The 16,413-nt window shown below is 37.3% G+C and overlaps 3 protein-coding genes across 3 annotated transcripts in view; 2 read left to right on the top strand and 1 right to left on the bottom strand.

Annotated features, from left to right (window-relative positions):
* The first annotated feature begins 3,911 nt into the window (after nucleotides 1-3,911).
* LOC137979389 (spermatogenesis-associated protein 7 homolog) lies at nucleotides 3,912-8,504 on the top strand. The gene is made up of 7 exons (XM_068826645.1): nucleotides 3,912-4,098; nucleotides 5,497-5,544; nucleotides 5,690-5,757; nucleotides 6,211-6,854; nucleotides 7,311-7,388; nucleotides 7,674-7,731; nucleotides 7,881-8,504. The coding sequence occupies exons 1-7, from the start codon at nucleotides 4,026-4,028 to the stop codon at nucleotides 7,938-7,940; spliced, it is 1,029 nt and encodes a 342-aa protein (XP_068682746.1). The 5' UTR covers nucleotides 3,912-4,025; the 3' UTR covers nucleotides 7,941-8,504.
* Nucleotides 8,503-11,175, bottom strand: LOC137979388 (multiple inositol polyphosphate phosphatase 1-like). The gene has a single exon (XM_068826644.1). The coding sequence runs from the start codon at nucleotides 11,134-11,136 to the stop codon at nucleotides 9,763-9,765; it is 1,374 nt and encodes a 457-aa protein (XP_068682745.1). The 5' UTR covers nucleotides 11,137-11,175; the 3' UTR covers nucleotides 8,503-9,762.
* A 69-nt stretch (nucleotides 11,176-11,244) lies between these two features.
* LOC137979606 (WD repeat-containing protein 74-like) overlaps nucleotides 11,245-16,413 on the top strand; it is a 13,299-nt gene continuing 8,130 nt past the window's right edge. The window contains exons 1-5 of the mRNA XM_068826914.1: nucleotides 11,245-11,306; nucleotides 11,415-11,521; nucleotides 13,561-13,682; nucleotides 15,203-15,263; nucleotides 16,344-16,413. The exon at nucleotides 16,344-16,413 is cut by the window's right edge and continues 74 nt beyond it. Coding sequence (XP_068683015.1) covers nucleotides 11,264-11,306; nucleotides 11,415-11,521; nucleotides 13,561-13,682; nucleotides 15,203-15,263; nucleotides 16,344-16,413 — 403 coding nt within the window. The 5' untranslated portion in view covers nucleotides 11,245-11,263. The remainder of the gene's footprint in view (nucleotides 11,307-11,414; nucleotides 11,522-13,560; nucleotides 13,683-15,202; nucleotides 15,264-16,343) is intronic.

The raw sequence follows: 16,413 nt of genomic DNA, 5'->3' as shown, positions 1-16,413 counted from the left end.
GACAATTTGAACTGTTGACTTTGTCGATATGTGTATTATGTAGCACGTTTATCTTTTAAGTTGAAGTTGTATGCGTTTTGTTTACGCTCGAGTTCGAAGGATTGTTGGACTTTGTTTTCCTCGAGAAAAGGAGGGATGTCGTGTATGTCACATTTCGTGCATGTATCATGAGGTAGGAAAAGGAGCAGTAGGGAAGAGAAGAATAAAGAGAGCACATGGTTGACTTGTTGTGTGTTTTCAAACTAGTTTCACTTCTCCAACTAGTTAACCTCCTTTAATTTATGGACTAAGAGGACACGACAGACAATAAATAGCTTATAAATGTTTTGTGTGTAGTATCGCTGAGTATTTCTACTCGTAAAAATACTTAGGGATACTACTCACCAAAATATCTAATATGAATATATATATATACGATGAACTTGTTCCAGAGTTAATAAAGTAAAGATCTCTTTCTATTTCTGGTATCAGTTTTTTCATTCAGTTCAATTTTAAGTCATTCTAATCCGTTGCCGCCATTTTGGAGAAGGGTCTATTGTCCCAAATAATTAATAATAATAATAATAATAATATATAATACTAATAATAATATAATAATAATAGTAATAATACTAATAGTAATAATAATAATAATAATAATAATAATAGTTATAATAATAGTATATAATAAGGTAATAATAATAATAGTGGCTTTATTACAGTGTTTCGACTGAAAGGTGGATCTTCATCTGTAAAATTTACAACAATGCTAAAAAAAAATGACCATAGTAATATTAATAATGTATAATATTAAAGAAGTTACAACAAGGTAAAATAATCAAGGATATATATACAAATCATGAAATCAAACGTGCATTGGCCCTATTTATCAGATACGTCCTCAATTGAGTTTTAAAATCGCTAAAAACTACAGAGTTCCTTGCAGCAGAGGGTAATGAATTGAACACATTGGAGGAAGTACCCGACTGAGGGGGTGCTTGTAACGTCGTTTCTTTCAAAGACCTCAGTGTCTTTATAGGATTGTGAATGTCTAGCTTAAGATAGACAGCCAGTCATTATAATGCAAAGCTTTAAAACCAGTATAAGTAAATGATTTTCTCTGCGTTCCTTTATTGACATCTATTCTAGTTTGATTAAATCGGGCATATGCAAATAGCACGACTCGAGATGACATCGCTATTGACAGATGCGAGGCCTGTTCTTGTGACGTAAATTTGTCAGTCGCTATTCTTCCTGCGGAGGCCATAAAAGTGGAAATATGAAGAAAAGCGTCTGATCGCAGTTTACCCTTTGCCATGAGACTGCCTTTGCCTCTTCCTGATACATATGTACGCATTGCGCACCTGTGTATTTTGTCGTCAAGGAGATTTAGCGTGTATGGATGAGCCCGCGGTATCAGTAGCTAATTCTTGTTTCAGATTTGTGGTGTGAATCCAGCTTGACTTTGTTACGTGAATATTATTACTTTGAAGACAAAAAATGACGTCAAAATGGTTGTTGGAGAAATGGTAAGATGATCAACTCACAGACTCGTCTGCAGCGAGGACATTTCACCCTGAAAGCAGCGGTAAGTTCGACCTTTACGGTATGTACACCTGTACAGTTTAGTCAAGTTATTAAATCTAAATGTGTTGATGTTTTCAAGGTTACTTCCCATCATCAAAAAGTTTACATCATTCCTACTTACATGTTGCTAGTATAATCAAAAGCACATCATATCAGACCGTATTAAATTTCTCTTTTATAATTTAATTTATGGACCACTGAAGAAATAGAATCATACAGCGTTTGATGAAGGAAGTATTAAAGTTTCCACGTACTTCCGGTCTACCCAAGCCATAAAATAGCGCAACAGCTCTAGAACGATGGCTGGTTTTTTCAGTTAGTTAAGTATCGGATAACTAGTCACAGGACGCTGTAAGTTCGAACTTCGGCCTGACGAACACTTGTCTTAAACTGAATATGAAACAAATTGCAATATCACAGTGTGTCAAACAGAGGGTACTCACCAGATTGTGGCATTTTTGCCACCTGAATGTTGTAGGTTGTTTGCTTTAAAAATGGCTTACAAAGGGCAGGGCTGTCAACTCTCCCAAATAAATCCGGGAGACTCCAAATTTTGGACCATTTCTCCCAGTCTCAAGATTACGGTCTGAAATCTCCTGATTAATTGTCAAAGTTTGTCATTTCTAGAGAGAATTGACTTTCACAACAATAAAATTTCAAATATTTTGTGTTGTTTAAGTTTTTTTTAACATCGATAGTATTACAAAATTCTTGTTTCTTGGTAAATCATTCATTGCTATTGATGGATTTGTAATTTAAGCAATAATGATTGGTCCAAATAAACCATCAAATCAAAATTAATTTTGCAATGCCAATGATATCATTTTTTGCGTGCTTTTTTTACTTTTTGCCTAGGTTGCGTGAGGTCTTGTGTACTTGTCAGTGTCAAATTGCGGAGAGTTGAAGATGTCGATTGATTTTACTTTGCTTCAGAGGGAGTTTTTAGGACTTTTTAACTTTTGGTTTTCCGATTACTTGTAGACAAATGTAGCTGAAAATCTTTTAAAGATTCCCATTTGAATATCATATATTGAACGGAGTCAATGAGTATTTTTTTGCGTAAAAGACATAATTATAATCATTATGTCATTAGAAATGACGTCCTAAGCGTTATTGCATCATCATTGTTATCTCATCCCTATAATTCTCAATATTTGAAGACTTTGGGAGTTGACAGCCCTAAAAGGGGGGTCATGGGCACCCCAGGACCCCCTAGCTATGCCCTTGACTGCCAACGTCCTTCCACCTTTGGTCAGTCGATTTAAATCTTGAGCAAATAAAATTAATAAATAAATTTACCATGTCTAGTGGCCTGACTATGTTGCTGTCACTGTTGAGTTTGAAAGAGTCTTTAATATGTATGCCATTTCATCCTTGATGCCCTTGTATGCAACACAACATTTAGCTATCTTCAGTTTAATATTAATAAAAAGGAAGCCACTGTAGACTTACTAATATTAAATAATAATGGTAAAATTTAACACAAAATCAACTGCACTGCCAATTGACACAGCCCCTTTAAGTGCAGGTCTGCGCCAGCCCAATAATATTCTGCTTTCTCCTTTTATTACTTGCACATGTCACAGTTGGCGGCTGCTTTGAGAAGTCAGTAACCAACTATATCAAGGCCAGCGTGTCTGGCCTGGGGTTTTCCCATTTTCACAAGAAACTCCCAAATGTGGCTGTCCACTGTCAGTACTGATTAAAAACCACTGTGTCATGTATTTATTTATACATGACAAGCACCGGCAATTCTCAGGCTATATGGAGGAGCACTCTGATTGGTTGGTTAATTCGGTTGGGATTTTACAGTACGGACCATTATCATGGAAACGGCTCTTTTCTGTATTTTTTGTGTCTCTCAGGAAAAACAGGTTGAGCGAAACACAAAAAGTTTTTAAAAAGTGGAATTTAATATTTCAATCACAACAGTTCTTGAAATAATAATAATAATAATAATAATAATAATAATAATAATAATAATAATAATTATCATTATTATTATTATTATTATTATTATTATTATTATTTATGGAATTTAGTTTTGCACGTAAAAGGCTACCGTTCAAAGTTTGCTGATGGATGACAAAGGTTACGAACATGTACCAAGCAGATAATTCAAGTATCCAATTGCTCAAAGAAATGATCCCATATAATAACAACTTTAATATTTATAAAGCTCACCTGCTCAGGACTGTACTGGGGAATATTGGCCCATCTCGGCCGTTTTTGTATGGACGTTGAGCTGCCATGACCTCGAGCCAATATTCCCCAGGACGGCCCTTGCACTGGTAGTTTTATAGTATTAAAGAGGTTCATCATGTTATAGCCCCCATTACCGTTCAGCTAAGAATTTAAAATTCACCTATTTTTTTTGGTGACCAATGCATTGATTTTAAATTTACACAAACTGTACTTTGTAATTTTTTCTCTATTGTGCAGCACTTGCTCCCACTGCCATGTCCTACATGGGACAGGATTTTATCGCAAATCACATGAAATCTCACTACAGGCGAATCCTCACAGCAAAAGGTAAAATAGAATGCGCATTGGTAAGGATTCCAACAGGACCACTCCTGAAACATGTAGGAATGATCTTAATAATTATTATTATAAATAATTTAATAATAATAATAATTATAATAATTAATTAATTAATTTTCAACATCATCTCAACTGTCACAGTCGACATCATCATTTTTGTCCCTATGGCCATTCATGCCCGGCAATTCATCATGATTTTATACTCTTTACCATAATCTTCCTCATCGTCTTTATCATTGGCCGAGGAAATATTTTTTCTGATCTAGCCTCCCACGCAAACGTTCTTATGGCTTCATCATGCATTCCTCCCACACTTACATCTGCTGAAATGAAAAACCACTTCGTTTGTGGATTACGGACCAATCAGAATTTGTTTTTCAGCTTTGGGTAAACTCGTGTCTTGTACGGCATTCTTTCACAGCATGTGATTGGCTACACAATTTATTAGTCAGTGCTGACTAATAACGGAGAACGGACTAATAAAGGAGAACAAATAATAAGTAGTTTTTCGTTTCAGCAGACGTTTGTGGGGGAGGAACACGTGACGATACCCAAAGAATGTCTGTGTAGGAGGCTATTTCTGATCCACCTTTGTTTCAGCTTTGACTATGTGGTTGTCAGGCTACTTGATTCTTATTTGAGTTGTTTTAACCCTTTAACACCTGAAGATCGAGGCCCCTAATGACGAGTAAAAATCATCTGGTGTTGGCCCGGGAGAGGCAACCCAGAAAAATTGGGTGGGGTTGTGCGGCCCACTTCCTGAAACCCAATACCCTATTTCAGACCAAAATCTGCAATTTTCCCTACCCTGTTTCAGACCTGGCCAAAAATTTGATACCTTATTTCAGACCTATTTCAGCTGTTACACGGTTGGCTTAATACATTACTAGTTTGAAGTTTCGACATGAAATTGTCATAATGAGAGTTTAATACCCCTTCCTTTGTTTTAAGGGTGAATGTCATTATGACTGTGTAGTCTAATCCATGCAAGCAAAGCATACAGTCAGTCAGATGCCATTGTTGAATTCTCACATTGAATAGAAGATTATACAGTACACTGTATATAATTTAAGAAATAATAATTATTATGGGCTGTACTGCTTGGATGACAGTTTGTAATAACTTTCAGAGTATACTATTTTGACTTTGTGCATCATCTTTTGCATAAGAGTTCCATGTAAAAGAATTTCAATGAAAAATCATGATAATTATTTTAATTTCTTTAATGAATTTAAATGACTAATTATTATAATTATTATAATTTGTCATTGTTTTCCGTATAACTGGTCATGAAAGCATTATAGAGGCAACATCAAGTTTCAACATGAAAATGAAATAATAATATAATTATTAAAATAACTTTTTATTGCCTTTCCCTCCACACAGCTGCTGTTGATACATCTCCTCCAAAATCAATGAAAATGCACATGAAAGGTTGGCATTTATTATTCATGAACACATCCAACTCAAGTGTAAAATGTGAATTTAAAATGCATGCATTAATTTCCTTTGTGTTATAATTAAATAAGTTTGAATGTGTGTCACAAAAATTGTTTAATTTTAAATTCTTCTTCCGCAGTGCGTGATCAGAAGAAACGAGCCGCTTTGGAAAGCAGAGCTAACACCCCACAATCATTTTTGACCAGGGTAAAGAGGCATTATAGTAGTGGTATTTGAAGTAATTACAATTGTATTGCAGTGTTGAATTATAATTATCTTATTTATTGAGCATTAAATTTTAAAATTAATAATAATAATAAATTAATTTTGTAACTGTTTGGGATGTTATCATACTGTTTCTACTGTTTGAAAGGTATGTACTGTACTGTTACAGTACTGTACTGTCAGTGAGTGAGGATGTAGTTCTCATTCTTGTGGCTGGCCCTTGTTCTGGAAGGGGACATAATTAACTATTATATTCTGCAAAATCTTGCGGAATATCGCCTGATACTTTATAGCAAACACACACACAACTTTCCTGATATAAATAACCTATTTAGAACATAGATCTCTATTCTACGTACATGTACTTAAAATATAAAGAAAACTTGAAGAGAGTAATGGGTATAACTTAATTATTTGTTGCCCCATTTCTTGCAGAGTCCCTCATTGGAAGAGTTGTCCTCTTTACATAATGGATTATCTGCAGTGGATTCATTCAGAAGTGAAAAGTCTCTTGGGAACTTCAGACCCTCCACAGGCACACCAACACAGAGAAGTAAATCTGAGCAATCTCTTGAAATGTATTACTCCCCAAATGTGCCAACATCATCACCACGGGACAGGGAAGGTACACAAAGTCAGTATCGGCACATAGCAAAACCTGGTCAACCGTCATTAAAGCCACCAGTTTCACCAATTCCAAGAGAACCAAGGGAAAAATTTAGAACAGGCAAACAATTGACACCCAGGAAAGATTTACGACATACAACGCTTGAGTCTTTGAAATCTTCGGAGCAAACAACTTCATACAACTTTAAAGACAATGTCAGTACATTGATGAGTGGCTATCATGAATCAGATGATGTGAAAGTTCCTCTCACTGCTGGATACAGTGATGAGAAGGCGAAATGGACTGGAAAGGGTGAATTTGGTATGCGATCAAGTAGATTAAGTGATAAGGAAAGTAAAACAAGACTGCATGGAGTTCCACGCCTTGACCTAAAAGAAGTATTGTACAGTCACAGAGCTCCTCCATCAATTAGGACAATAAATGATTCCACTGATTCAAAGGCAAACATTTGGTGAGTGATAAAAATTGTCACAGTTATAATGTACACGAGTGAAAGGGCAATACTCAGTTTAAAATTGATGTAACTCGATAAACTAAATTAATTTAAAGGGTATTTTTCTAGCTCACCCCTTTAAAAGGGGACCTACTTTTTGAGTGGATGTAGAGGCTCTTAACACCCCCCCCCCCCCCCTCCCTCCACTGATGAGTAAAATCGTCTGGCATTAGACAGAGTATTAGACTAGTCTTTTAAGTCTCTCTCCTATAGGTTAAAAAAATTGTTTACATTTACAGCGTAACAGCTTGCAATTTAAGGAACATCATCATTATTGCATATGTGAATTACACAGTATTGTTAATCATAAAAAAAAACCCCTAATTTTCTCACTCTTTAAAATTTATTTTTACTCGTCTTTGAAGACAAGGGCCTTTCAAAATGTAGGCATTAAAAATGAATGTTGTCTTGTAGGGATGAGGAGCAACAATACCTAAAATTTATTTCTGATGTAACTACAGACATCCTTGCTAGAGGCATTTTCAGCAACAGGTTTGCATTGTGCATCTTTCATTAACTTGCAGACCCTGAAGCCAAACAGTGGTTTGTTTTTCACTAATGTCAGTCATTAATTTTATGACATAATTTAACACTGAGAGTATTAACCTTTTATCTAAGTTTCTTTCTTATAGATTTCATTTTGGCTACATTGTGTACCTTGGGAGGGTGAAAGTGTAATGGTGTAATCTACTACTGTACCTTTTTATCAGCTGGTGCCAATTTGGGATGGAACTTTAATTATTTTTGATGTACCATATTAACTCTTGTTCCCTCTAGGGTTTTACAAAAGGTGTTTGATATGCATATTGAAAGATGGAAAGATCAATTGGATGGAGTAAGTTATTGGTGAAATAATGAGAGAACACAGTCATGGTGATCTTGTTTTTAAAGCACTGAAATACTTTGGTCATCCACTATTGTAAGCTGTGCTAAGAGCATTTATTTTCTTTCAGTGACACATCCTTCTTCTTTTTTCTTTACCAGAATCGCCTGCAAGAAATGATAGAGGAGCTCAAAGAAGATTTGGGTGTCACAGACAGTTAGCATTGGTTGTAATTCATAAATGGTGACCTGAAGAAATAGTGTGCCAATAGAGCAACAATGTCAACAAGAGAAAAAAGTATTTTTAATTAACACTAGTCCCCTGAAAGTTACCAGTAATCAAGTCTGGTAGGAGTGAAAAAAAGGAACCAACGATTAATAAATGATGTGTGATAAAAATGGAAAACAATAAAATTCCTCCTTGAATGCAATAAGAAATAAACAAATCTACTCCAATCAGTTAACGCAAGTAACTTTGATAATGGTTTGAACCCTGGAGTTACATACCTCAATGGAACTTGATTGTCTGGGAGAAAGTAGTCCTAAGAAGGACTGCTGGAAGTCACTGACGTTTTGACAACCTGAGCGGAAGTCATCTTCAGAGTCAAGTGACTTCAGAGGATGATGTCCGCTCAGGTTGTCAGTCCTTCTAAAGAACTACTCAGTCTCAGACTTTCACCCAGATGATCAAATTTCATTGAGGCAAGTAACTTAATAATTTACATTATGGAAGCCATCATGAATGTGAGTCACTCAGTGGACTTTTCTAATAAAAAAGTTAATGAACTCCCATTGATACGTGTATTTTTGTATTGTTAATCTGTTTGAAGTGCTCCTTTGGAAGAAAAAGGCTTATTTTTCACCCTGAATGCATCGCGCCCCCGCATGATTTCATGTATAACGAAATTTAAAAAATTCAAAAAATCTCAGAAAGCCTTTCAGAATCTTCATCAAAAGCTATCTGTCGATAAATCTTTCAGGTCCTGATTTAAATGCATTCTCTACTTATTATTTCATAATTTTGTCGTAGTGTTTTATGTCTACATGTAAAATAATTTGTTTAAATTATTTCTGTTTGAAATCGAATAGAATCGAACAACATGACGTTTTGCTTGCCGCTTCACAAAGACATCAACCTCTGCCACTCTTTTGAGCATAAGCATCTTTACAAGTTTAGTTAAGAGCAGGCGTAGCTCAGTCGGGTAGTGAGTGGCTTTCAGAGCAAGAGGTTCCCAGTTTGATCCTCAGTGACCTTGAGCTCAACATCTCTTCCCACTTTTCTCTGGTCCATGTAACTATAGCTTTAAATAACCCATAAAGCAGAGCACCAACAGAGGTAGAGGGTAAAGGACACACTGCTGGCTTTCATTGACACCAGCCTCAGAGCTGACTGAATTACCAATGAAGGAAAGATAAAGTGACTTAACCTTTTACAAATGCCTGGCTGCAATATGCAAATGAATTCCAATGCAAAATCTAGCAAGCCCACTGATCCGTGAAGTGAACCATTGAAGTCCACCCAAGAGTCAAGAGTGGGATCACTTGTACATGACTATGGCAGGGGCTTGAAAACAGGCCTACATGATAGTATGTTGTTGAGTAGTGAAATAGCATCCCTAGTGTTCTCAGCATTCTCTGCAGAATGAATGATTAGAAGTGAGCATATGATTCCATAGGGAGATTTTGACGATGGAACAGGGTTGGCTCAGTGGTGCGAGCACAGTTGTCTTGCAGAAAATTCCTGGACTTGGTGTTTTTTGGTGAATTGAGTTTCTGGACTCTCAACTCTGTTTCAAGAGGTTTTTCTCCAGGTACTCTAGTTTTTTGGCTCATCTCACAAAAAAACTGACAAATTAGATTTGATCTTCTTTGACTCAATTCACAGATTTTGCAGATGTAACCACTAGAATCTGTGCAAACTCTTTGTGCTACACCAAGTTTAAGTTACTGAGATAACCAGTCAGTGGTTCAATCAATTTCACCGTCCTCAACAACCAAACGGAATAATTCTTTATGACTCCACAAGAGATATCTCAGGCGTGTCTCACTCCACACTGCACATGGATGACAGGTCACACACTTTATTATCAAAACAGTGCAAAAAGGTTTTGAAGGAACATTCTGTTTGATGGTCGCAGCATGGCAGTGAAATTAACTCCTCATTTACAAAAACTTGAACAATAAAGGAGTGCAACCCTTGGGTTTCCACTTCCTTGAAACGTTTCTCTTTCTCTCTGCACTTGTATAAAACAAAAGCAATGTTGGCTCCAAAAGGTGTTATGCGGCTAACCTTGTACTTGCGTTCATGCTGCTTAAGAAAGTTATTTGCTCTTAATTCCTCTTGATCCTTGAACAAGTCAAGCAAGGCATATAAAGGTTGCAATGTCTCACCATGGGCAAACATAAATGCACCATACATTCTATCCTCTAGAGATGATTCTGTTGCATTTTTCAAGGAGGTGACAATCCTTTCTAACAAAGGACAGCCAATCTTGTAAGTTATGGGATGTCCATAACCTCGTTTCCAATAATGCTTTAAATCAGACAGGTAATCTAACACCAATAAATCTTCCTCTTCGAACAGCTCGCACCATGTGTTTTCCTTATCATAGACAGCCACCTCAAACATGCAAGCTGTGTACATGCCAACGATGTGATCCTCTGAAAGAACACTAGGCTTGAAGTTTAACTTCCTGGTTACTTTTCCCAGGACATTTCTCATTTCTTCTCCATGTTTAAATGCTTTAAATTCATGAAGTGCACTTTTATTCTCCTTAACTCTCGTAATATATTTTGGGCATATGTCGAAAAAGCGTAACAGAGGATCTTTATCCATTGCTTTGGAGAGGATTGCTACAGGTTGAAAATTGTTGGTTCCAAGGTGACCACGACCTTCAAATAAACCAAAAGCAAACGCCATTGCGCTTTGAGCTGCCCGCGTTGTTCCCGTGCTGATAAAATCGAATTTTTGTGGCTCGTAAGGATATGCGAGCAGGTTTGGGAAGCGCCTCAGCAATTCTTTGGCAATGTTATACATTTCCTCCTGGCCTACAGTTGTCAGTAATTTGTCATTGGTGTGAGAAAAGGGATTTTTCAAGGGAAATCGGAGATCATCAATGTGCATAGTACCATCACTAGGATTCAATGTCTCCTCGACCACTTTAAGCATCTTGTCAATTTTCTTAACGTCGTTAAGACTTGGATATCGCGTTCCATGTCTCAAAACCATGCTGATGTGAAGAGGTTCGCAATGTTTTGGCACTTCAAAGGTAATATTTCTCTTGTTGTTGTATCGCGTCTTGGACGAGAACTTCATATGTGTTTTCTTCAGCACAGAGGGTTTCACCTCATTGTACTCTCGCACAAAATAACCTAAAATTGAGAGGCAAAGAACAGCGAAAGCTATCTTGAGATACATTACTCAGCTCAATGGGAAACCAACTCTGTCTGGTCAATTTCGTCCAGGCGTTCTACCAAGGATTCGAAGGAGACCTGGCACTACTCCCGTTTAGTCTTTCTCAGTCTCCTGGCCGTGAGTTTTGAACATGGCGGACGTGTGGGTTGGAAGTGAAACGGGGCTCTTGAAAGGTAAAGAAATTATAAATTTAATGGAATGCAAATGCAGTTTTTCGATTTTCCGTAGTATGCACTGTGAGACGTAATCTTGTCCCACTTTGCCTTATCTCCACTCCCCAGGGATTGATCTGAAAAAGGGTTCCTTTACAAATTACAATGTGGCGGAAAAAGCAGACCGAAAGCATTCAATTTGTTCATTGAGCTGGGTTGACGAGGATGAGAGTCAGGTACAATTTGTAGCTTTAGAATAATTATATATAAACATAGGTTGTAATGAATACGATACGTTTCTTGTCTGTATATGCTGACATCGTTAACCCTCGTTTGACGAATACCCTAAATTTTTTGAAATTCGGTTGATGGAAAGACATGCATGTACTTTGGGTTTTGAAAAGACGCTAAAATATCGTGACATACCCCCTTTTAAGGCTCCTTTGCATTTTGTAAAGCTGCGTGCAATAATTATATTTTATCTTGCGTGACTGATAAGACCTTTTGCGAATGTCGTCTTGTCAAGCTTCAAATGTAGTTAGCAAATCAGACAGCTTACACCAAGTACTGGACTTCTGGATCTTTCCCTCAAAAACTCGATCTTTGACATAGACAGGGAAACCGAAATCGCTGCCGAAATCACACAGAATTCAGGCCTTCCTTTTGTTTCTCTTGAGCGAAACTTTCCGGATCCAAGGTTCATGTTCTGTGAGAATGTTTCTCATGTTATTTGTAAAATTTGGGGTAACTTCCAAGAAAAAGTAGTCGGTGAGGTTAAGTGCAATAGACAGAGAATTTCGCCGGACCCCAGCTCTTATTGAAAAACCTGATGATACATTCCCAAGAGTACATTTAAATGACTTGTATTGTGTTTATGCAGTGAACCCCCCAAAACGTACTGCATTATGGGAATGGGAAAGTTATAAGCGAATTGCGATGTACAGTACTCTGTTTTTATGTATTTTTTGGTTATTCAAATTTGCAGTCCACTGAACAGAAGGAATTGTCTCAAGAAGCAATAAGCCCTCGTAAAATATCACTTTGTCAATGTACACTGTCCATTTGGGATTATGGTTAAATTTCAGGGTTGGCCTTGCATGGTTACTCAGTTTCACAATATTTCTTTTAAAAAAGATTGAAAGTTACACATGGACGAAGATAGTTGTGTTTAAATGTTGATGTGGAACTCATTCTATTGGCTAGAATGAGCTAATATACGGCACAATTGGTAGTTCTCATTGATTGATTATTTGTTTTCAGATGTGTGTTTTGATTGGCTGGTATGAAATATGAGTGTGTGTCAAGAAAATCTGTTTCAATCAAGAAGTAAAAAAACAGCAGTTTCCTTTGATTCATTTGTCAAATTATTTTTGAGAAAATTAATATTTATTAAAGCAATAGAGGATTTTTTCTGTACTTGTATAGCCTCATCTAAACACTGGGAAAGCTGAGAGAATTCGCGATAGTTATGCCAACCTTTGATGGCGTCTCAGGTTTGCAAAACTGTCTCGATTTCTCCCAGCTCCCCCTCATGTTTAGATGAGGCCTATAGAAACAAGGCTGCTTCCTAATGGTTGCCCGGTCGCCTTGGGCGCCTTGCTTGGAAGCGTGGGCAACCAAATTTCTGAACAAGTAGCCCGAACAGGCACCTAACTTATCACAAGATGATTCATCCTCACTTTTAATTAATTAATTCTGGGCTCTTGAAAAAGGAAGGAATTCTTTTTTGTGGGTTACCGGAGGGGTTCATGGTTAGGTGCACTTGCAGGCCTATGAATTCAAGCGATTGTTTCTTTAACCAATGGGAAACAATCACAGAACTTTGGTGGGAATTAATGTATTGTTGAACTATTTTTCAGTAGTCAGGAAACTACATGTACATAAACAAAAAGTGAAGTTTATTGCTGAGGATATTATTCTTTTCCCATTTTTATATTTTTTGGTTGTGATAATGTCAGATGCAGTTGAAACATCCCATTGCAAATGCAACAACATTTGCTTGAGAAAAGTTAGCAACAAAGCCGAAGGTCCGAGATTCAAACCAAAGTCCAAGTCTAGATCTGTATTCAATGGACTCTTTCCATAAATCAAAACAGATTTTGGAGATTCCTGGTTACTAAGCCACGAATGTTCGGCTCATGGACTTGTTTTATGCAAAAATCTGTGGAAAAGCTGTGTTGAATGAAGATCACCTCCACAACTGATAATTATCACAACCCATTTTTGCTACTTAATGTACTCTTGAAAGGGTTACGCAATTTTTTTTTCTTCCAAGATGATATTAGGATCATCAAATGGAATTGTGAAGACCTTTGATGTTACCAAGGGCGAATTTGTTGCTGAGCGGAGTATCTCTATAGAGGAGGAAAAACTGAAAGGGCTTTTTCAATGGGATAAGTAAGTTATCACCTTGACGATCTTTTTTCTTGCATTTATTGTTAGAGCCAGGTTTTATGGCCTAGAAGCAAGAGTATTCATCTTCTCAGGGTGAAAAAAATCGTTTGTTTCTAATGGAAGTTACAAAGAACATGGCAGTTTCATTAAAGCGACTTCAGGAGGCAGTTGCTAGCAACAGCTTGAGTGGAATTCAAACCCATGATCATCTGATTTGTGCTGTCCTAATCTAATTGAGCGGAGCTGCAGTGTACCAACCCAGATGGGAGATGGTCAAATTGTTGCTACCGGTAGTTCTAGTTGCTACATGAAGTACATGTACATATACAGTGAGACCTCCATTGAAGTGTCTGTTACACTGTGAATTGTTTCGTACAACTTGTCTTGCAATGTTTTGGCAACATTGTGGGGGAACAAGTTGCACGAAACCAGGGTTTTTGTTAAAGCCGGGACGCCGGGACCTTTACTCTGCTATTTTTATTTTTATCCCGGCTATTTTACGCGCAGGTTGTACAAGGATTCTTTCAATATGAAGAGAATAGTCAACTGATATTTGTATTTTATTATTTAATATTTTCTTAAACCAAATCGTGCTTTATTTCTCTGCTACTGGGTATTGTTAGTTGTACCACAATTTGCGTACATGTACGTGTACATGTAGCTGATTTGGAGTTCATGACAAGATGTTATCAAGTAACAGAAAACACATTGATCGGCGCGCCCTGCTTTCGTCATTAGGGAGTTTAAGCAAATTGCTATGGCGGGCTCTAATACGGCTGCCGGAAGTAAAGTTCTTCAAAAATGAGACACTGTGCATGTTAGTCGGTTACGGTCAGCCATAGCCCGAAGGAAAGGAAGCGGAAAATCGACCAGTATTTTACCCAAAGGTACCCATTAGGCCTCACAAATTCAAAAATTTTCTGGGGGAGGCCCCCCTTACCCCCTAGTGGGAGGGGGACGACCCCCTACCACTCCTATCCCGACTTGGCACAGCGTGCCAAGATGGCGGTCCTTGCTATATGTTCAATTGTCCCTGCTATTAAAAATCATAACAAAAACCCTGGAAACACTTCACAGTGTAACATACCCTGCAGCGGCCCAAAATCATTGCGAGACAAGTTGCCTGAAAAGTAGAACTTAATTCTACTTTTGGCAACGGCTCTTGCAACTTGTCTTGCAACGAATTTGGCCATTGCAGGGTACGTTACACTGTGAAATGGTTTGTGCAACTTGTCCTACCACAATGTTGCCAAAACATTGCGAGACAAGTTGCATGAAACATTTCACAGTGTAACAGGGCCTTAAAGGGATTGGATCTAATTTAATACGTTGTTTTCTGAACAGAAGTGCTAGGCTGAGTTTGTTGCATCAATACTCTGCTCTCAGAGGTTTTCTTTGGGAACTCAGGTCATCCCCTCGTGACAAAACCACTGTTTGATTTCAACAATAATGATGATGATTGATATGATTTTTGTCGTACTTTCCGTAATAATACTGGCTGCACATTTATTTTGTGGTCTTAGCTCATTAGTCACTTGTGTGGATTCAGGATTACTTCAAATCTGGACAAAGGAAGGCAGTAATGTGAGTTTGATTTTCTTTGTCTAGGCTTTCATGGACATCTTTTTGGAATTGTATAATTTTTCACTCCTGTCGCTCCTTTAAGTTTGACGAGGTACATGTATCAATTACACGTACATCTATGCCTGAAATAGCCTTTTTTTCAAAGGCCATTTAGCTTACAAAGAATTTAAATTCATTGTTGCATTTAGATGAAAAACAGTTGCTTACAGTCTTTGCATGTACATGTAAGTGGAGGATAAAATAATTTAGAAACAGTACAGGTGAAAACAGAAGGAAAGAAAGGGTGGCTAGAGTGTTTTTTTTTTTTTTTTTTTTTTTTTTGCGAGGATTGTGTGTTAACAGCTGTGAACTAGAAATGAACTTCAAGCTAAATTAAGGACGGTGCCTACTATTGTTAATGCGCATATGTTCTGCGCATCGTGAGATACGCGGATTTCCTATCGGCGGTTCTTCTTGATACAGGGATATTTTTGTGCGATTCAAAACTGTGCGGAGAAAGCAGAACTTACATGTAGCAAGTGCTCTTGGTATCCAAAAAGAAAACTGGGGGTAACTACGCATTTTTCAGAGATAATTTAGCTTCAATTTGGAAAAGAACGCCATACATTGCTTTGTATTTGAAAGCTTTAAATTACAAATATTGTTGATTAATTATCTTCGAAAAATGCGTGGTTACCCCCAATTTCCTTTTTGGACTTCAAGAACACTAGTCTTGTTAAGATCTGCTTTTCCCACATAGTCAGTAAACTGTGCAAAATACCTTTGAATTAGTAGGCACCGTCCTTAAAAACAGTCTTTTTTGCAAACCCTGAAACATACCGGTAATATGGCTTGGGCTCCAAAATAAACTTAATATGTTGTTTAAAATTTGAATATGCCTTGAGCAGATAAATAGGGAAGGACAGGAAAGTATTCACTTGGTATGTCTCAGGAAAAGAAGTCTATGGCAACTAGAACTCATAGTAGCATACAGCTGTAGGTGTAGCTTTTCCTTTCTCCTGCCATCTGTCTCAAGCATTTTTTCTTGTACTCATTTCCTCTTCTCTCTTTCAAGCGACATTTTGCTTTCTCTATTTTCAGACAGATGTCAAAGTGGGAAGTCACATATCTGTCGTCCGTCAAAATCCTTCCTGTTCATCTCAAGTAGGGA

Source organism: Montipora foliosa, chromosome 12 (assembly GCF_036669935.1).
Source record: "Montipora foliosa isolate CH-2021 chromosome 12, ASM3666993v2, whole genome shotgun sequence".
NCBI classification, from domain to species: Eukaryota; Metazoa; Cnidaria; class Anthozoa; order Scleractinia; family Acroporidae; genus Montipora; species Montipora foliosa.
Note: the sequence above shows the minus strand (reverse complement) of the source record. Positions and strands in the feature narration are given on the sequence as shown.

Bases quoted from the DNA above. Each gene is read 5' to 3' on its own strand.
- LOC137979389 (XM_068826645.1), top strand. From the start codon at position 4,026: ATGTCCTACATGGGACAGGATTTTATCGCAAATCACATGAAATCTCAC. The intron at 4,099-5,496 runs GTAAAATAGAAT...CCCTCCACACAG, and splicing joins GCGAATCCTCACAGCAAAAG to CTGCTGTTGATACATCTCCT. The intron at 5,545-5,689 runs GTTGGCATTTAT...CTTCTTCCGCAG, and splicing joins AATGAAAATGCACATGAAAG to TGCGTGATCAGAAGAAACGA.
- LOC137979388 (XM_068826644.1), bottom strand. From the start codon at position 11,136: ATGTATCTCAAGATAGCTTTCGCTGTTCTTTGCCTCTCAATTTTAGGT.